The sequence below is a fragment of the Leptonychotes weddellii genome, chromosome 7 (assembly GCF_054177405.1).
Source record: "Leptonychotes weddellii isolate Sample4059 chromosome 7, ASM5417740v2, whole genome shotgun sequence".
Taxonomy (NCBI): Eukaryota; Metazoa; Chordata; class Mammalia; order Carnivora; family Phocidae; genus Leptonychotes; species Leptonychotes weddellii.
In genome coordinates, this window is record NC_138375.1 from 60045010 (window position 1) to 60065847 (window position 20838).

General features: G+C 57.6%; 1 protein-coding gene across 11 annotated transcripts; it reads right to left on the reverse strand.

The window, feature by feature from the left end:
• Nucleotides 1-133: 133 nt before the first annotated feature.
• On the reverse strand, nt 134-16664 carry PDLIM7 (PDZ and LIM domain 7). 11 transcript variants are annotated; one of them, XM_081826428.1, is made up of 14 exons: nt 16534-16664; nt 15476-15582; nt 11703-11854; nt 11593-11623; nt 11011-11129; nt 10602-10622; nt 10224-10360; nt 10025-10061; nt 8989-9059; nt 8599-8845; nt 7453-7633; nt 873-993; nt 659-774; nt 134-473 (listed from the first exon to the last, which is right to left on the reverse strand). In XM_081826428.1, exons 2-14 carry the CDS (start codon nt 15569-15571, stop codon nt 387-389), a joined length of 1416 nt encoding a protein of 471 aa, XP_081682554.1. In that variant the 5' UTR covers nt 15572-15582; nt 16534-16664; the 3' UTR covers nt 134-386. The 11 variants fall into 11 exon arrangements, with proteins under 11 accessions (XP_081682554.1, XP_081682545.1, XP_081682549.1 ...); XM_081826419.1 differs by having other exon boundaries at nt 8989-9050; nt 16534-16663; XM_081826423.1 differs by lacking the exon at nt 11011-11129 and having other exon boundaries at nt 8989-9050; nt 10606-10622; nt 16534-16663.
• Nucleotides 16665-20838: the final 4174 nt, after the last annotated feature.

The window sequence follows — 20838 nt, forward strand, 5'->3', positions numbered from 1 at the left end:
ACCATGAGCTGTCTAAGTCCCCATCGCAAGGATGACCAGGACAGCCAGCCCTGGGAAAACCATCTTAATCTCCACCCTGCCATGGGCCTCAAATCCCAGCCTCCCTAAGGCACAGGCAGAAACACATGCAGGACACGGCTGGATACAGGTTTATTGTGGCACTGGATGTGAACAGGGGCTGGTGTGGCCAGCACCAGTGTGTGATGGAGGTGGAGGGAGTGCGGGGAAATGAAGGGGAGAGGGCAGGGCCCAGGGAACCCCAGGCTCAGGCCAGGAGTTGGGGTTGGGGTGACCTCCGCCAGCCCTATCCAGAAATCTGGGGCGATGCCCTGGAACTGGAGCTCCCTCGGGCTGGGCTGGATGAGGTGGCCGTGGGTGGGAGGCGCTCACACGTGGGAGAAGGCGTGGCTCTTGCAGAGGGGCTTGTCCTTTTTGGAGTAGAAAGTCTTTCCTTCCAGGTTGATCTGGCATATCTGAGGACAGCCAGGCTCAAGCCACACGGGGGTTGGGGGTGGTAGGAAGAGTCCCCTTCCCAACCTCTCATGAATTCCAGAAGCAGGGAGTGGAAGGGAGGCTGGTGAAGAACCCTGCGTGGGGCCGGGGGAGGGGGACCCGAGTCCAAGGCGGCGGGCGGGGGGGGTGGAGGGGTGGAACTCACCGCACACACAAAGCAAGTGTCATGCCAGCTGAAGCCCAGTGCCTCCAGGAAGCGGTCCCCCGCGTCGATCTTGAAGTCACAGCCCCGGCATTTCGTGCCAAACATCTTCTCATAGTCTGAGGGTGGAGGCAGAGAGGAAGGGGGCCCTGGGTTCTCACCTGCCGCACACCCCACCCCTTACCTGTGCCCCCCCCACCCCCGGGGGGCCACCTACCTCGCTCGCAGTAGGGTGCGCCTTCCTCCATGTAGAAGGCCCTGTTCCGAATGGGCGTCTTGCAGGCCGCGCAGGTGAAGCAGTGCACATGCCAGGTCATCTTTAGGGCATGCATGATCTCCTAGGAGGACACTACAGTCACCAGGCAGCTTGGCCCCTCCTCTCCAGAGCTGGGGACATAGGAAGGCTGGCCGTGGGCCCTCTTCCTTCCCAGGGTAAATGTTCCATCTGCACACCCACCATTCCCATTCTACTTCCGGCCCTGAGGTCTCCCTGTGGATGGCCACTATGCCTTTCAGATTTGCCCCGTCCAGAGCTCGGCGCCTCACCTCTGTACCCCAAACACACCTCTCCCACAGCTGTCCCTAGCTCAGTTGACGGCAACTCCGTCCTTCCAATCTGCTCAGCTGAGATGCCCCTCTTTCTCTCATGCACCACATCAAGTCTGCCAGGAACCCCTGTTGGGTCCGTCTTCAAGGTGCATCCAGATCCTGACCACTTCTCACTGCCTCCCTGATGCGGGATGTGAGCCTCCGGCATCCCTGGCCTGGGGGACGGCCCAAAATTCACCTCTGAGCTCCTCCTTCTGCCCTACAGACTGACGTCAAGCTGAGCGAGTCCACATTCCCCTCTGCTTGAATCCCTGCCTGCGCTGCATTTCCCTCTGGCCTCTGCACCCTCTGCTCTCGCCACGTGGTCTCTTGCCCATGGCTGACGCCCCAGGCATGCCAGTCTTGGGGTTCACACCGGCTGTCCTCTCTGCCAGCTATGTCCCAAGTCTCACCCCTCACTGCCTTCCCGTTTCTGCTCCAGTGTCCCCTTCTCCAGAGGCCTGTTCTGACAACACCAGTTAAGACTTCCAATCTGCTCTTCCAATGCCACGTTCCCAATACCTTTAACTCTGTTCTCATCCCTCACCAGCTTGTACTAACGCAGTACCAGGTGACTAACTTATTGTATCTATTGCTTAGCATTTCCTCTCCTCCCTTCTTCCTGCTCAAATGTAAGGTCCGGGAGGGAATGGGACAGGACTGTCCTAGTAACCGCGGTACTGCAACAGCCCCCGTCCCTGTGGGTGCTCATCAACAAGCGCTCATGAGTTAACCTGCTCCAATGGACTGGGGAGGAAGCCGAGGCTCAGGGAGCCTGTTCTCTCCCTGGGCCTGGGCTGACAATCCCGGGGACCATTGGGTCAACCAGGGCCAGCAGCATTCAGATCTAGAGCAGGCAGAGGGCAGTGTGGGGCCTCGAGGCGGGTCAGATCTGTGGGTCCAACCAGACCTTACTTCTTAGCTGGGTAACTTGGCCAATGGCATTACTTTCTCTTGACACCTGGTTCCTTCCCTTGTGAACCTGGAACCTAATCCCAGCCTTGCAGGCTGAAAGGATGGCCCCACATTGGAAGCTGGGGGTCCCAGGCCCCATGCCTGCTGGGGCCCGGTAGAGTACTCCATAGGACAAGGTGTTGTTGGGGAGCACCCGTAGGGACGGCGCTGAGCAGTTCGTGCGGGAATGCCCGGAAGGCTCAGGTTGAAATCTAGGTGTTAAAGTGAAATCTGATTTTCAAATACTGCCCGTTAATTTAAAATGCAAGTGTAGACCAAGCAGGACATGTGGGCAGCCTCTGCTCTCAGATGGCCCATCAGTGCTCTCTGCCTCTCTGTCGCATCCCACATCTACCTCACAACCACCCTGGCCAGGCAGTGACTGCCACCATTTTAGTGAGGCCCAGGGAAAGTGACCCGCACCAGGTCACATAGACAATAGATGGCAGAAATGGGTTTCATGCCCAAGTCTAGCAGCTCCAAAGCTGGCTCTTCCCACTGCCTGGTGCTGCCTCTTTTCAAGAAGTAGACAAAGGCTCCAGGGGAAGGAATTGGCTGTGAGCTGGTGGCACAGGGGGCTTGGGCAAGAGCGAGGGTAGCCCAGGGCGGGGTCCAGTGTGTGTGTGTGTGAGCAGGGAGGCAGCTTTCTGCTGGTCTTCAGAAGAACCTGGAAGCCAGTTATCAGTATTTATTTTAATGCCCTAGTTTCCTCGGTCTGTCTGCCTCTCCCCTCTCCACTGCCCTGACCCAGGCCCCAGCAGCCTGTTCCCCTCTTCAGCTGTCTCCCCCTGCCCAGAGGAAGCTTGCTGCAACATAGCTGACCTCATCAGCCCCGGCTCCAAACTCCTAACACGGCCCCCACTCACCTCTTCCGCCTCACCTCACACCCTTCCCAGGTGTTACCTTGTGACACAAGCTATTCCTTCTGCTTGGAGTGCTCTCTCCTGATCCTTCTTCAGCTAATTCCTACTCATTTGTAAAGTTCAGCTTAGAGGCCACTTCTGTCCATTCCTTCAAACATTTACTGATCACCCTCTGTATGTGGAGCACAATATTAAGCAGACCAGCCCCTGGTCCCAGCCCATGGAGATCACACCTGGGGAGAAGACGGGACAAGAGGACTGGGGAGTAGTGAGCAAACTGTGGGAGACTTGGTCTGGTGGAAAGGGTGGTATGAGGGAAGGTGTTCCTGAGGAAATGATAGGAGTCCCAGATGAGAAGGAACAAGGTAAAGAGGGTGCTCAAATAGTATTCCTGGCAGAGAGGACAGACTGTGCAAGGGCCCTGTGGTAAGGGAAACAGCACATTGGCAAAATGAAATGGGTCACACAGCTGGAGCACTGGAGAGGGGCAAGTGGTGAGAGGTGAACCTGAAGAGCATAGGGCTTCAGATGGCCCCCAAACCTGGGTAGGTCCCCTCTAATGTGTCCCTCACTCCGTGCAGTTTCCCTCCAACTCCACGGAAACTGATTGCCCTGCATTTCTCTCCCCATGCTCCATGCTGATCTCCCAGGGCAAGAACAGTTCTGAGCTCTGGGCGCAGACAGGAACGGAGCCCCTGGCAGGCTGGGGAGGTACGCCTCTCCCCGCCCTTTCCCTTAGGGTGAGGTGGGGGCTTCCTAGAGTTTGTCAGGCCCTGAGTCCCTGCAAGAGGGGAAGCTAAGGGCTCCTGGGCCTCTGTGAAACATTAGCCTGGACTGGGGCAGGAGAGGGTTTGCCACCCAAGGCTTACTCCAGGACCTGGGAGCCAGCCAGGCCCTGTTAGGCTTGGCTCCTCATCTGTGGCCTGGATGATAACTCTGTCCACTCAGCACAGGGATGCAGCAGGACAAGAGTGCAGTGTAATGCAGAGAGAGCAGTCATCCAACAGTGGGGCCTTGATTTGTGATGCCCAGCTCAAGAAAGGTCCTGGGATCCAGCCCATTCTCTTAGAATAGCCCAGTGGGGTGTGGCCCAGGCTGGCAGGGAAAGGACTGTGATCTGGGGCAAAATTCCCTCATCCAGAAAGTGGGAATCACTGCACTGACTTCCTATAGTAGGACTGTGAAGCTGGATGCCCCACACACTGTAAGTGCTCCACAACACAAACTGTCATTACAACGACAAAGACTGTGATAATATCCATTTCCCCCTTCCTGTCTACTGATGGAATCCCCATTTTTTTTGCTGGGCACATGGTTGTCCCAAATAGACTGTCTTTCCCAGCCTCTCTTGCAGCTCAGCATGGTCATGTGACTGAGATATGGTCAATGGGAAGGAAGCCCAAGGGTTGGGTGGTGGCATCTCGAGATGGCTGCCATGGGCCTTCGATCCCTTCTTCCCCTTCCCGCTTCCTGCTGGCTGAAACGTGGCAATTTTGGCCGAGGCTCATCTCAGACTAAGAGTGTTAAGTAAGCCTGTGCTGAGAATGGCCGAGAAACAAGATACAGAAGCCTAGATCTGCCCATTAGTCCCAGATTGCCCACCCCTGCACTTTCTTAGGTGGAAAATAAGCTGCCACTATTTTGAGTTTTCTACCGCTTGTGGGCAAGGTAATCCTTACTAATGGGAACATCACTAGAGAGCTCTCCGGCCACATCTGGCGGCTCTGCCTCTGTATCCAGACATAAGAAGCATGAAATGTCGGGAAAAGCCCAAGCTGGGAGTCAACAGTGCCTGGGACCGCTCCAGCTTAGCTCTCGTGCTTTGCAGCCTTGGGCAGTTTCTGTCCCTCTCGGGCTTCAGTTTCCATACATGTGTGACAGGAACCCCATTAGCTTTTCACACTGCCTGTTCTGCCCCTTTTTCCTCCCGCTGTGCCCTTGACCCCCTGACACCCTCTGAGTCCTCCCCGCCTAGTAGGAGCTCCCAGGGGCAGGGCCCCAACCTGTTACTTCATGAGGCGTCCTCGAGCAAGGGGCACACTACCTGGCACACTGTCCGCACTTAGTAAGAATGAATGGGGGCAGGGAGATGGCCCATCACTCTACGCTCATCGCATGCTGAGCCAAGCCCCAAGCCTGGCTCCTGTTGGCAGCTGGGTTACCCTGCAGAAAACATGGCCAGGCTCTGCTGTGTCTTTAGCCTCAGTGGGAAGAACAGGCTTTTGAATCACAAATTTGTGTCTGGCCTTCTGGCTTTGGCACTCCATAGTCGTATGCCCTCCAGGCACGGTGAACTGTCTGTCCTCTTGTGCACGGGAGGTGGCACACCCAGTGGGTCAGCCTCCTCAAAGCCTGTCACGACCCCCTTCTGCCTTCTCACGGAAGATGAAGGCTAACATACTGGGTTTGCCAACTTCCCCTGCAGCCCAGGTGCTCATAGGATAACAATTCCAAACACTGAGATAAAGATGCAAGGTCCTGGTTTTTCTTCCAGAGTCAAAAGCAAAAACCTTGTTAAAATAAGGCCATTTGAGGGGCGCCTGGGTGGCTCAGTTGGTTAAGTGACTGCCTTCGGCTCAGGTCATGATCCCGGAGTCCCGGGATCGAGTCCCGCATTGGGCTCCCTGCTTGGCAGGGAGTCTGCTTCTCCTTCTGACCCTCCCCCCTCTCATGTGCTCTCTCTCTCTCATTCTCTCTCTCAAATAAATAAATAAAATTTAAAAAAAAAAAAAATAAGGCCATTTGTGGGGCACCTGGGTGGCTCAGTCGGTTAAGCGACTGCCTTCGGCTCAGGTCATGACCCTGGAGTCCCGGGATCGAGTCCCGCATCGGGCTCCCTGCTCGGCGGGGAGTCTGCTTCTCCCTCTCACCCTACCCCCTCTCATGTGCTCTCTCTCATTCTCTCTCTCTGAAATAAATAAATAAAATCTTTAAAAAAAAAAAATAATAAAATAAGGCCATTTGGCCCTTCCCTCTCCTTCCCGCCTGCAACAAGAACACAAGGCCTGGGGCTTGAGTAGTCCTCGGGTAAGCATGGTATGAGAGGCTTGGGGACAAGGGTCTACATGCTAAGGATTTCGGAGCCAAAGGCAGGAAAAGCCTAAAGGCATCCTGGAGCTGCTGTTTCAACCCTGGGATTCTTGTGACGGAAGTAAATAACCCCTTCTGCTGGAAGCTCTGTAGTGAGGTTTTATTACGGCCGCTGAATGCAACCCCACTGACGCGGCCACTGGGATCCGCGTGGGCCTTCCCTCTTCGGGTAACGTCATCTTGTTTTACTTCAGGGAACCGACCCTCCCTCACTCTGTCTGTGCTGCGGGTGGGACCACCTGCTCCGGCGGGTGTCCCCCAGGCCCGGCTTATCTGAGTCCTGCAGCTCGAGGCCAGAGATAGGCATGTGACCCAGCTGTTGCCATGAGCATCAGCACTGGGACCCCTGACGTGTCCGCTGGCACCGGGGTGCTCCTATTCTCTTTGCGGCACTAAGCTGGGGAGAGGGAATCCTGGAGCCGCTGTGGCGCCATCTTTGCCAGCTTCTAAGTAAAAGTATGCAGGGAACGAAGTCAACACCGAGGACGACAACAGAGGCCAGTGGGGGGAAGTCCTGACGACCCCAGGACCCGCCCTCAACTAGGCCTGACGCTAGTGCCCCTCGGGCTTTCTGAGCGTTTGAGCCAGTGCACAAACCTCCTGCTTTTTAGAAGCTAACAATATACCACTTCACTTTTATGACGGACCCTCTAACTGAAAGGAGCTTTGCTTTTACAAAAAAGGCAAAAGGTGAAAAAGAGCGTTCAGCGTTTGTTCCGCAGCGAGCCATCACAGAGGCGGCTCGTACCTCTTACCCGAGCACGGGGCCCCAGCCGGCTCCTTCCCCGGGAGCCGCACTCGGCATCCGGCTCCAGGCCGCATCCCCGCAGCAGGCCGCCACAGCTCTGAGCTGAGTCTGTGAGCATCTGCGCTTCATCTTGATTTACTTTGTGCATCTGCTAGCAAGATGTGTCCAAAGGTACCAGAAAAGCCTACATGAGGTTATTTTTTGGGTCTGGGAACGCTCAAATTTTCTTCCACATAAATTAACAGTACTTGCTTCTTCACCACGCCGTTTTGGCTCGTGAAAGTTTTCACAGGAACGCTCTACTTTCAGAGAGCTGGGGAAACCTGTAACACTCCTGCTTGCTTGAGCCCCTCTGAGCAGGACTTTGGTCATCGGTGAAGAGGATCCTGGCTAATGTAAAATGAGGCTAATATAGCATCCTGTCTATTAAGATGCTAAGGATCCAAAGGACTCCTGAGGGGAGAGCCCCCAGGCCTAAGAGTTCCTCCGTAGTACTCTTCCACGCCGATGGGGTCAGATTTGCCCTCCCCCCGCCCCCCACCAGCCCCACTCACGCCTGTGATCTTCTTCTTGCACTTGGCACAGCTGGGTGCATAGCGCACATCATAGCAGGGTGGGCAGAAGATGGCACCCTTCTCCTCAAAGAAACCGCCCTCTTCCAGGACCTTCCCACACTGGCTGCACACAAATTCCTCGGGGTGGTATGCATGGCCCAGCGCAACCAGGTAGCGGCCCCTGAGGGGGAGGCGAGGGCAGTGAGAGGGAGTGCACGCCTGTCCTGTGTAACGTTAGTGGTCACCTACTCTGAGGCCTGGAAGGGAAATTCATGCTCCCCGTTGTCCAGATAAAGGAGAAACAGGCTTGGGAGGTGACCCGAGTGATGACACAGTGATGAAGCTGCACTGCTCTGACAAGAAATTGTGACAGGCCGTGTTGGGAGGAGGAAGAGGGTTACGCTGGCTGGGGGCTGCTGACCTGGGCCCAGTGAGACAAACCAGAGGAACTGGGGCCCTGGGGGCAGGAGGCCCAGAGTGCCCACGGGCTCTGAAGACCAGTGGGTACCTGAGCCGACCCTGGTCCCCACCTTGTCCCACTTGCCTGGTCCATCTGGCCTGGGGAGGGGCCTGCAGGTCCCACATAAATGTCTGAAGGGGTTCTTCGCAGAGCCTAAGAGCTGACAGGAGTCAAGAGCAGCGCAGGACCAGGGCTGAGAACTAGCAAGGTTCTAAGGAGCCAGCACGCTGACTCTGGGGGCGCTGTGTGACCCTGCTGGGCCCCAGGGAACAGGGCAGGGAGGGAGGGGCCTCGGGCCTGTCTGTCCTGAGAGCAGAGGTTTGGCAGAGACCAAGTGAACAGGAGGGAGAGCAGAGGGGCTGGGAGGGGCAGGCCCTTCCCTGCCCAGAGAGCGGCCTTTCTAGGGGTGCAGCTTGAGTGTGTTGTTGGCACTTCCTCCATGTCAGCAGGGCAAACGCTGATAGAGGCTGACGTGGGGTGCGGTGGGGGAAGGGATGCAGGATGCGGAATCTGAGGACCTAGTCCAGGTCCCTGCCCCCACCGCTACTGGGAACTGAATCCTCATCCTCCCACAGTGACAGCTAGATGAGTGGGGAGACAGTCAGGGGCGCAAGGGTCGGAAAGATGCCTGGGCCAGGCTTTGGGACGGGGAAGGCCAGAGTAGGAAAAGGAACAGGGCCACCCACCGGATGACCTTGTGGCAATGGTGGCACACGGGAGTCTTGCCATTGTTGCCACTGCCTGCTCCCGTGGCCCCTCCAGCGGCCGCCTGCACGATGGAGGTGCGGTTCTGCAGAGGCGTGGGCGTGGCTGGCTGGCTGTGCCGGGTCAGCACCGTGCTCGTCTTGTCCGGGGCGTAGCGCTCAGCAAATGCGGGGTCCACAGCCCAAGGTGGGCGGCTAGTGGGACTCGGGGTGGTAGGGCCTGCCGGGGCTAAGGAAAGTGGCTCTAGGGAGGTGCCCAGGACCCCAAAGGTCAGGGGGTTGAGCCTGGGGCAGCTTGGAGCACCCCCCCCGCCGGCATGCCCCTGGAGGCTACCCGCCCTTCCCCAGGCCCAAGCCCACTCTCTCTCTCACCAGGCCAGGGTTCCTGGGGTGTAGCTGAGGCTGGGGCTGGGGCTTCTGTCCTGGGCACCTGGCTGCAAGATCTGCCATTCAAGGCCCTGTATGGTTGAGGCTCCTGGCGTGGCCCCACCCCCCAACCTTGGTCCTGTTGTCCCCATGGGAGATGCCTGGGTGCATGAGAGCTTCTGGGCTGGACTCCAGGTCCCACAGGGGTAGGTATGGGTAGGGCAGCAGCTTCTCCTAGCCAGGTTCCAGCTGGCAGGTCTGTTGTACAGGGCTGGGAGGTGGAGCAGGACTCTCTCCCTTCTGGGGCAGTTCTCGGGGCTTCCTCATCCCAGAGATCTAGCTCTGACGGTAGGGCCCGCTTTGCCAGGTACCACCCCTCACTGAGACCCAGACTGGCATGGCCCACACTGGGTCTGAACCATCTAACACCCCCACACCCAAACCACAAACCAAGCCCACAAAGATAGAAGGCAGAGGCAGAGGAAGCAGGGCTGAGAATGTTTATTTCCATGCTTGAGCCAGCACAGACCTGGCAGAGAGTAATACCACAGGGCAAAGAGGGAAGGCAGTGTCAGACAGGGCCAGCCCCTCTGCCAGGCCAGCAGGAGGCTCAGCCCAGGGGCAGGAAAGGAGGGGGTGAGGTAGGCGGAAGCTGCAGCGACCAAGTGGGGGGAGTTGCCCTGGGTGGGAGGAACAGAAAGAGAGAGGCAGAGAGGGCAGCCGGCCGGCGAGGGCCGAGCTACGACTGCACGTTGAGCACGTGGGCAGAGCGCTGGTGGTGCCAGTCCCGGAGGCGGGTGTAGCGTGGGCTCTGCAGCTCCAGGACATACTTTTCCCTGGGGGGCAGAGAGAGAAGGAGGAGGAAGTAGAAGGAAGGAGAGTTGCAAGGGAGGAAGGGAGGGAGGACGGAAGGGAGGAAGGAAGGAAAGAAGGAAGGAAAATGGAGAGCCCTGGCGAGGGACCCTGAGGAGCAGACACAGGGCGGTGGCTGGAATGGGCAAGGCAGGAGGTGAGAAAGAGGGGCTACGGCCCGTCCTTTTACCTTGACTTCTTCAGGTGCTCCTCATCCGGGTCTTGCACTGAGAGGGCAGAGGCAGGCATTGACCAAGAGAAGACCGAGGGCCACCCCAGCCCTGAGCCCCGGCAGAAGGTCACAGGGCACCAGAGCACGCTCCCAGCAGAGCCCAGGCCCAGGCTGGGAGCCAGCAGGAGAGTCCGCCCTGCCCTGGGCTGGCACTTACTGAACTCGGTGCCCGTGAGGTGGGCAAGGATGCGGAAGGAACGGGACTGGCCTGTCCCGGGCCGAGGCCGCCAGTCCTCCGTGTCCTCCATCAGCCGCTGCTTGCTGGCGTCTGGGACCAGCGGCCGGAGGGGCTGTCTGTGGGGAGGGTGTGGCTCAGAACCTCATGCGGGGGGTGGGCAGTGGGGGCAGCCCCTCCCGGGATTGGTGCATGTGGGTTATGGTGCTGGGAGAGTGGGGCAGGGCAAGGCCAGGGCCCTGCTGGGTGGTGGGGGGGAGGGTAGCTAAGTGAGAGGAAAGGAGGGCAGCTAGGGTGGGGAGGGGCCACCGCCCAGAATGCCAAAAAGAAGGAAGAAAGGGACAGGCAGAGGGGGCTCACTGACTTGTCAGGGGTCTGCACCTGTGAAGGAAATAGACAGATGGGACAGATAAAGGGACAAAGGGACAGACACAAGGAAGAAGAAAAATGGCAAGGGGTCAGAGTAGCCAGAGGCAAGGCTGCACTGAGTATCTAGGGCTCAGTCGCCCGACACCACACCCCAACCCCGGGCCACCAGTTGGGGGGCGCTGCCTGGCTCAGAGCGCCCAGGTAGCGCAGCGCCTGGGCAAGAGCCACACCCTCGGAGGGGCCCAGTGCCCACAGCCCCGCCCCGGCCGCCAGGGGTCGCTGCCGCACGGTTCCAGCCAGGCTGGGGCGCAATGCAGACTGAGCAGCAGTGCGCTGCGGGGGCGTGGGGCCTCAGACAGATGGCGTGGGCGCAGGCGGTGGGTGGGCAGGACCGACGTACCCATTCTGCTGCAGGGCGCTGTCAGCGGGCAGGGGCGCCCCGAAGGGCCGGGCCGTCTTGTTGAGGGAGGCGCTGGGTGCAAAGGTGTACCGCGGGGGGTCCGCGGCGGGGGCCAGGGCCTGGGCGGAGACAGAGCCGGGCAGGGCAGGCAGGGGCGGGGACGCTGGGCTGGAGGGGGGTGCCCCCCTGGCGTGGAGAGGACAGCGGTGCTCCAGCCCCACACCCACACATCTGGCCGGAGGCATGGGGCGGGGGTGGGGGGGAACTCAGGTTTCAAGGGGCCCATGTGGGAGGGATGATCTCAGCCCACGCGGGCCAAAGGGCAGACAAGCGCGGCTGGTAGCCCAGGCCAGCGGAAGGCAGCAGACAGACAGGCAGACATGCGTGGTGCCCAGACCGTGCGGCAGCACCCAGCCCAACTCCCAGTTTCCCAGACTCCCCCAGCTCTGGCGCCCACCCTCTATTTCTGGCCAGGGATAGGGGTATCAAGGCTCCTTGCTGCGGGGGAGAGCTAGTCAGCTCAGCAGTCTAGTCCCACCCCACCCACCGCCCAGATGTTGCGTTCAGATGTCCTAGGCCTACCTTCTGTGGTTTGCTCTGAGCTGGCTGGGCCCTGGAGGAGAAGGAGAAGGGGTAATAGCAGGCCAGGCCTGGGGGTGCCCCACCCGCCAGGCAGGCCAGGGCCCTTGTACCTGCTGAGACCCAGGCTGAGGCGCTCCCCACAGGCACGAATCTTGTTCTGGGCTTCAATGTGAGTGAGGCCCCCGGCATTCTCTCCATCGATGCTCAGCACCCAGTCACCCACAGCCACACCGGCCTGTGCAGCTTTGCCTCCAGGAGTGAGCTGTGGAGAGATGGAAGGTCACGGCCGCCCAAGCCTCTGCAGACCAAACCGAGGCCAACATTAGTCAACCCTGCTTAAGCTGCCCTACTTCTCGAACCCAGAGGCCTCTTCATTCAATGTATTTCTGGGCAGCTGTGGAACACTAAAACAATCTGGGTGGGTGGGGTTCATCTGAACTTCACAAACACCTGAATCACCCTATTTATTTAGTCATTTGTTCACCTCCATGACCCCCCTCCCCACGGTGCAGAACTGCTGTGACATCACCAAGCAGCCACCTGCCGGTTAAGCCCCAAGCTTCTCAGCTCCAACCACAGCCTTTGAGCCCCCTGCCAGCCTCCTGCCCAGGCTGTTTCACCCACTGCTGGTTTCTGCCTATGGCCACTTCCTCCAGGACACCGCCAGGTGCTCCTACTGACCTCTTACACTCCCAGCACCCTGTCCTGGGGCCAGCTACAGGGATCTGCCAGGACCCTCTGAGAGCCAGGAATAGGCCCCCGGCATCTCCAGGTTCCCCGTGAAGTGACTGAAGGGGGCCCAAGGTATCAGCTGAGGTTGTAAATGAGTGTCACCCCAAAGCCTTCAATTGCCACATTACCCTCTCCCCCAGTCCTTTGGGCTCTGCCCTGGGAATCCCCGGTTCCTGTGGCAAATGAGGGGTAAGAGTGGGCTGGCAGTAATGGTCACCACCAGCATGAACTGAGACTGTCATGAAGGAACCAGGACTTGGCCTTAAGGTTAGGAGGGGCCATCAGCCCTTTGAAAGTCCCAGTGGGGTACTTCCCAGAGCCCTGATAGAGGTAACCCTGACAAACCCCACTGGGCGCTCCCAGCCCTCTAGCCCCTCAGAAAGGGGTGACACAGCTGTTGTGGGTCTAAGCCCACAGAGCTGCCTGGGCATCTGGCAAGGGGCCTGGCATTAAGTACACTTCCACGGGGAAGTGCTGGAAGGCCAATTCACATTCAGAGGTTGGGGGGTAGGACTGCAAGGTACTGGCTGCCCGTGGCCTCAGGAGACTCTTCAGGTGGGCTGATGCACAGACGAAGTTGGGGCAGGGAGAGGGGAGGTGGGAGGTTCTAGAGAGATCTCCAGAAGGCAGAGACACCAGATGCAGCCCTGGGGCAAGAAGGGAGAGCTGGCTCCATTTCATGCTTGGGAGGTTAGAAGGGCAGGACAACTGGGTGCCTCCTTCTTCATCTGCTACACGGTAAGAAGAGCAGCTGACATTTACGGAGCACTTAGTACTGTCACATGCTAATATTGAATCTTCCAACAACCCGCGGAGTGGAGTCTGAGATTATATGCATTTTACACACGGGGAAAAAAAAGAGTTTATGTAACTTGCCTCAAACTGCTCAGCTGGTAAGAGGCAAGGCCAGGTCTGACCCTGACCCTAAGGCTCCACTACACGAGGCTACCTCTGCTGAGTGTTGGGACCCAACTCAGAGGTCATCCTACCTCGAACAACTCCCTAAACCCCTGGCTGGGTCTGGGGCCTGGATCTCCTCTCTAGCTTTTAGTTCAATCCAACAACCCCTTATAATGAGCATACAGAAGTGACACCCTTGAAAGGAAGTGACTTACTCAAGGTCATGGTGAGTCAGTAGAAGGGAAACCTGGTCCAGCCACTCCCTACCCACACAAGCTGGCTCCTGGGAGGTGTGGGCTAAGCCTGAGGTAGAGGTCTTGGGGGGTGGGCAGGAGCAGCTGGCTCCCAGGGAGGGGTGGGGATTTGGGGACTACTTCCTTTCCTGAGCAAGGAGGTCAGGAAGCACAAGAGGGAGAGAGGAATGGTCAGAGAGGTGGAGAGGGAAGCTGGAGAAAACCCTGGATGTGGGGTGGGGGGCTGGAGAGAGAAGCAAGGAGGCCTGAGGAGTCAAGAAGGGGGAAAGCTAGAGAGCTGGACACTGCATAGGGTGGGGGTGAGTCAGCCTGAGGACTCCAATAGGCAGCCCAACCCCCAAGTCTCAGACATTACCTCATCTCCCAGGCCTGGGCCCACAGCCAGCCCTAGCCCCTCCCTCCTCCCTGGGGTCAGGGGAGAGGGAGGGGCTGACCCAACTCAGAAAAGACCACCCCACCCGCCCACCCACCAGGGCCTAGGTCCAACTCCAGTGCTGGGCTCAGCCTGTGGCCCCACCCACAGCGAGGGCTGCTGACAAGGGAGCTCAGACCCAGAGTGCCCCCAACAGGCCACATCTTAAAGTCCATCCCTCAGGCTATTATGTTGCCCATCCCCTCCAATGAAGAAACTGAGTCTCAGAGTCCAGCCAAGGCCTACAGCTCCCAGCCACATTGGCTAGCACTTTCGCAGAGAGGGGAACATAGAATACACTTTCAGGGCTAGCAAGGCTTGACAACTGTAGGGGTGGGTTTGTGTAGTAGGCGGACCTAAGCTACCCAGCTAGCAGGGCAGTTTCCAGGGGAACCCCATGGAAAGGTCCCTGGAAAGAACAGTGACCAACCGCCCGCCCTGTCCACCAGGCCCAACTCCTGTAGACAGACTTGGCCTTGGGGCCCCTCTCAGGCTGGGCAGTGCCTGGACAACCTGGCCCCCTCCAGGCTGTGCTTGCTTTGGGCTTCCTGCCAAAGCTGCCTGCCCGGTGGGCGCCTGGGTGGGCCTCTCTGGACAGGCGGATGTGCGGGCAGGAAGTCCCTGCCCCCTCCTGACCCCCTGGCCACAGACACCAGTCCCAGGGCTGGCCTCATTCTCTCTGGGCACCCTCTTTGTGTCCTACAACTGACCCTACAGTTGGAGCCATGTCCTCGTGGTCACCAGCTGAGGGGCCCACCAATGGCGTTTAGGCGTTCAGGCCTCAACCAGCTTTTTTCAGCTCTGTGGACTCTAGTCACCAGCTGGCCATCCCAGCATGGGGTTGCATTCTTGGGCTTATAAGGCAATCCCCCTGCCACAGGGAGGAGCCAGCCCCCAGCTCCGCCCCTACCAGAGCAGGCCTTCAGGAGCTGAAGTTAGAACCTTAGAGGCCCAACCCACACCCCTGCTCTGGGTCAGAGGCCACTGCATCCTGAATAGGACCAATGGATGAAGATGGAGAAACCTCACAGAGGCTGGAAAGTGCCCCCACTCCCCACCAAACTGCAGACCATCCCAGTGCCTGAATTCAAATCCCTGCTTTGCCAAGGAATCGCTGTAAAGGCCCCTCTACCTCTCCGAGCCCTGAGTTCCCTCATCTGGAAAAACAGGATGACAATTGCTATTCCCTGGGTGGCAATGAGGCTGAAGTGAGATCCTGCAGTCAAGAATGCCCTGGCTGGGGCTTGGCTCCAAGCATTGCTCCTTCAAGCAGCTTAGATACTTCCCAGAGACCTCAGGCTCCCCTCCTGCAGAATGGGCATCCCCCTGGGTCCTCAGAGGTGGCCCCAGGAGCTTTGTGGAATGGCATCAAAGTACAGGGCAGTGCTGGGGAACTGTGGGTGCTCCTCTCCCAGTACCCACCTAGTTGGGAGTCTTTGTGGCAGGTGCCCACCACATCTCTGGACCTAGATACCTCCTGCTCTATTGAACCTGGCTCACTCCTGCTCAGACTCCTCCCATTACCCACCAGAGACCTGAACACCCAAAGACTCCTGGGGGAGCCCCTCCCCCAAAGATGGCTCACCCTGGAGATGGAGAGGGGTACATTGAAGTCCTTGCCCCCCTGTAGCCGAAAGCCCCAAGGTGCGGGCCCCTCCAGCACCACCTTGAAGGACTCCATGGTGCCTGCTCCTGGGAGGAAAGAAAAGGTGAGTGGACAGCATAGTGGGTGTGCACGCAGGTCCAGCTCCGGACACCAGCCTTGGACTGGTGCCAGGCAGGCACAAGCAGCCGCTAAACACAGCCAGGGCACCCGTAGGCGGGCACCTTGTCAGGTGTGCCTGGCTTTCTGCCTAGCAGACCTCATTCTGGAAAGGCAGGGGCAACCCCCCTCCCCCAGGGACTGGGATGATGAGGGGTTCCCCTCATTTAATCTTGAGGTTCTTTTCATTCAGAAATGGGCCGCAGGGCTAATTTGACATGGTCTCCCCCCAAGCCAGCCTTAAGCCTCGCACAGACCGCGGGTGAGTCAGGGGCCGGCGCTCCTCTCCCCCGCCCCCAGGTCCCGACAGGCAGGCCGCGCTGAAGCCTGCTCGGACTATATAAGGCGTGTAAGCTGACACTGCGGAGCCAGCGGAGGGAGCACACGGGGGCTCGGGACGCGAGGGGGAGGGGTGGAAAGGGAGGCGGCTGGAGCGGGTCCTAGCCATTCCCGGACGGGTGGAGGCTGATGAGGACTCCTTTGGGCGCTGGGGGAGACCGGGCGGGGCCATGGCCCCTATGGAAATCGGTGAGGGCTTGGACCCCGAAGCATGGCCAGGTAGGGGATTCATTCTGGAGCCCAGCTGGGGTGGTGCCTCCCACACAGGCCTAGTACCATCCCGACGTGACTCAGTTTCCCCCGTCCCCCGCCCGGGCCCCATGCATTGGCAGAGTCCCGGGCGCAGGAAGCAGCGCAGGCGCCAATCGGCCCTGCCGCAGCCGGCTTCGCCGCAGGAAGGCGGGGGCGGGGGCGGAGGCAGGGGCCCAGACTCGCAAGAGGAAGCGCAACGCTGGCCCCGACCCCGGTGCCCTCCGTGGTACCCAGCAGGCTCTTGCCCTCAGCCTGGCCCAGCCCGAGACGCCCCGCGCGGTCGCCAGTACCTGCTCGGCCCCGCCGAGGCGCTGCCCGGTGGCTGGCCACACAGAGCCGCGTTGGGATCGGCCACCCGTGTTCTGACCCCGCCCCCGCGGCCGCCGTCCGCTTTGAGCCCGCGGAAGGGGGCGGAGCCAGAGGCCACGCCCCGAGAAAGTCACGCCCACGAGCGGCTTCTCTACGACTGGGAAGCCCTACCCAATCCTTCCGCCCCGCCCAATCACGAAGTCCCGTTTTGCTTGGAGCTCGAAGGCCTGGCCGGCCCGGGACCCCTTGGTGGGGCGGAGCCTGGGCGGGGTCTGGGCAGGGTCTGGGCTGCCCGTCGCCTGGTCTAGGAGCCAGCTAGCAGCTCGCCCAGCCCCTTGCGCCTCCCTCTGGCCCAGCCGAAAGAAAGCTGCCTTCGAAACCAAACAGACCTGGACATCCTGAATCTCAGTTTCCTCCTCGGAAAAATGGGACAATAATACTTGCCTTGCAGGTCCATCGTAAGGATAGGCATTGTTTGGCGTAAGGTGCAAGCCATCGGCGTCTCCAGACTTTCTAAATCGGAGGGACTTGCGGGTGTGGAACACCTCAAGGTGGGGTCAGTTGAGGTAGGGACAGGGGATCTTGAAGCTAGGTTTGTAGAACCCTCTACAAAAGGCAGAAAATAATGGCAGGGGCAGACAGAGTTGCAGGGGGCCCCTGGCCTGGCTCTGAGCCTGACCCCAGGCGGTCAACAGCCCTCTGCCCTGTAACGACTCCACACTGTTAAAATGGCCTGTTGCCTGGTACCCCACTCCAGAGAGGGCAGCGCAGGCAGTGGGGATGTAACAGGGTGACTCTAGCAGGGGTGTCAGAATCCCCACTTTGTCCCTAGTGGTCATCCCGGGCAGCTAGCACAGATGGCAGGGGAAATTGAGCAGAAGCAGCAGTGTTCGGCTGAGGGAATAGGCATCTACCCCTCAGCTCCTTCTAGGGCATGGCTGAGGCTGTTCTCCACCCCCACCCCCTGCCCTCATCACATTTCCCTCTTGTTGTGCATTATTTCCCTGACTACACAGACTGCTGTAAGAGTTACCTTTAAAGAAATCCTCTCTTGACCCCACCTCCCCTTCAACTATTGCTCTTCTACTCTTTTTAAAATAGATTTTGCTTATTTATTTGAAAGAGAGAGAGAGCATGAGCAGGGGGAAGGGGGAGAGGAAGAAGCAGACTCCCTGCTGAGCAGACTCCCCGGATGCAGGACTTGATCCCAGGACCCCGGGATCATGACCCGAGCCAAAGGCAGATGCTCAACCGACTGAGCCACCCAGGCATCCCCTATTCTACTCCTTTTGAGAGTAAAATTTCTCAAATGAGTTGTCTGTAGTCCTGTCTGCACTTGCTTTCCTCCTGCTCTTTCTTGAACTCACTCTAGTCAGGCCGTTGTTTCCACCAGTCCTCTGAATTATTTCCCTCTTCTCAGGGTCTCCAGTGACCTCCAAGTTATCAAGTCAATGGTGATTTGTCAGCTTTCCTTTTGCCCTGCCTGGGAGTAGCACTGGTCCAGGTGCCTTCTCCCTTGCCCCTTGCTTCCTACCTCCTCCTGCCACTGGCTATTCCTTCTCTACCTCCTTTGGCAGCTCCTCATCTGCCTCCCAACATGGCCATGAAATGTTCCCGACTACATTCATTTGCCGGGACCCCATCTTGTCCTGTGACTATCAATAACACCTATATGCCAAGGACTCCCAGGTTATATGTCCAGTCCTGACCTTCCCCCCACCCCAAATTCCAGACTCTAATATCCAACATCCTACCCAGGCTCTGTTTGGAGGTCTACTAGATATCTCAGCTCATCACATCCCAATTTAAACTTGTGATTTTCCACCTCCCTAACTTCTTCCTCACCTTAGTAAATGGCATCACCATTCATCCACCTGACTCAGTAAAAACTATGACGTTATCCTTCCTTTCTCTGTTATACCTTAAATTCTGCAAATTCCACCTTCAGAATATGTTCCATATCTGGTCACCAGCCAGCCATTCGTCTTGTGTCTGGACACCTTAACAGTCTCCTAACAGATCTTCCTGCTTCCACCCTTACCTAATCTAGAGTCTCCATGCAGCAGCTGTGATATTTTTTAAGCAGAAATCACACCACATCACCCTCAGCTTTTGGCATTCCAGTGGGCTCATGTTACGCTTGAAATAAAACTAAGGTCCTTAAGATGTACATGACATTAATAAGCTGAGTCTACCTCCCACTGCTCCCTTCCTTGCTCACTCTACCCCAGCCACTCCAGCCTCCTCACTGTTCCTGCAATGCATCAAGCATATTCCTGCTTCAGGGACTTTGCACTTGTAGCACCTTCTGCTTGGAACAATTTCCCCTGCTACCTAAAGAACAGGCTCTCTCACTTTGTTCAGATCTCTGCTCTGCTGTTGCCTCCTCCAAGGGGCCTTCCCTGATCACTGTATCTAAAACAATAGCTCCTTGACATGTCACTTGCATTGGGCACTTAGTCCCTTACGCTGCTTTATTTTTCCCCATAGCACTTACCACCATCTGACATTATATTAGGTACTTGTTTCTTCATTGCTCTTTGTCCTCATTAGAATGTCAATCCCATTAGAGCAGGGATTTGTCTGTCTCATGCACCATTTCCCCAGTGTCTGTACACAGGGGATGTGAATGAAGAGATGAAGGAAGGATTGAGAAGGTGAAACAGCAAATGAGTAAGAGAACAAGTGGTGCCCTGGGGGTCCTGGCAGTCCTCCAGCAGAGGACACCAGGGTCCCATTCCTGAAGCCACTAATGTTCCCTGCAAAGGCAGCCCAAGGGGAGGGACAGGCCCCAGGCTAGGACACAGTGCCCCCTAGTGTCCAGGACATGTGCAGCTCCAGGGCGAGGCCCGAGAATCCTGGAGATTTGCAAAGACTTTCTCTTTTATAGACTGGTTGGAATCTCACAAAAACTGACATAAAGCAAAGAGGCTTAGATTTGTAATAAAAAAGCATGCCAGAACAGAGACCCAGAGTTCTAGGTTCCAGTTCTGGCCATGACCCTAATTCTCTAGGTAACCTTCAGTGTCCTGGGATTTGTTGAGCTGTCAAGGGCTGGTTTGCCACCGTGGGGTGGAGGGGTCCTTGCTGCAGCCAGTCGGACTGGGGAGCCTCTTGGCCTCAGCTTGCTTTATGGCCGGCAGCCTGATCGATCATGGGAAGACTTCCCCTGTCATAGGGAAGACATCACCCCCTCCCATGAGCGGGGCCGAAACCTACCTCCCCTTGCCTCTAACATCCTTCCAGGCTTTTCTCTCTGTGGCCAGCACTGCACAGAACCCCCCTGCCCACAACCTCCTTTCACACATTGCATCTGGAGATGTCTTTCAGACATCCAGGAGTGTGGTGTGCAGTTGGATTCTTAAATCTGGAGTTCAGGGGGACAGGTCTGTGCTGAGATGTACGTTTGGGAGTCGTGAGCATTTAGATGGTCTATGAGATCTGGAGACAGAATTGGCTCCCTTATGGCAGTGGTTCTCCACCTTGGACTCCCACAGAAATCATCCGGGAAATTGAAAAACTGGACATTGGTGCCCACTAGACTGATGAAATCTCAGCCCCTGGGTGTAGGACAAGGCGTAGGCATTTTTAAAAAGGCTCCAGGTGATTCCGTGTGCAGCCAGGGTTGAGCTACACTGTGTCTGAGGCCGGAGCCCCAGGCAGAACTCTGGCAGACGTGGTGCCGGCCGAGGCTGGGAAGGAGAGATCTGTGACAAGGGAGGAGAACCAAGTGAAAATGGTGGGTTTTTTTTTTTGTTTTTTGTTTTTTTGTATTTTTTATTTTATTTTTTTTTAAAGATTTTATTTATTTATTTGAGAGATAGAGCACAAGAGAGGGGGGAGGGTCGGGAGGGTCAGAGGAAGAAGCAGACTCCCCGCCGAGCAGGGAGCCCGATGCAGGACTCGATCCTGGGTCTCCAGGATCATGACCTGAGCCGAAGGCAGTCGCTTAACCAACTGAGCCACCCAGGCGCCCTGAAAATGGTGTTTTAAGGAGAGATGTCAGATCCTGCTGAGAAGCTGGGGAGACCAGGTTGCTTTTGTTTTGGGGAACAAGAGGTTGGTGACCCTAATAAGAGTGATGTAATGGGCGCCTGGGTGGCTCAGTTGGTTAAGCGACTGCCTTCGGCTCAGGTCATGATCCTGGAGTCCCGGGATCGAGTCCCGCATCGGGCTCCCTGCTCTGCAGGGAGTCTGCTCCTCCCTCTGACCCTCCCCCCTCTCATGTGCTCTCTGTCTCTCTCATTCTCTCTGTCTCAAATAAATAAATAAAATCTTTAAAAAAA

Excerpts from the sequence above, each read along its gene's own strand:
- PDLIM7 (XM_081826428.1), bottom strand. The coding sequence starts at position 15,571 with ATGGAGTCCTTCAAGGTGGTGCTGGAGGGGCCCGCACCTTGGGGCTTT. Across the intron at positions 11,130-11,592 it reads CTCAGAGCAAACCACAGAAG|GCCCTGGCCCCCGCCGCGGA; the intron begins GTAGGCCTAGGA and ends GTCTCCGCCCAG. Across the intron at positions 8,846-8,988 it reads ACCCCAGGAACCCTGGCCTG|CCCCGGCAGGCCCTACCACC; the intron begins GTGAGAGAGAGA and ends CACTTTCCTTAG.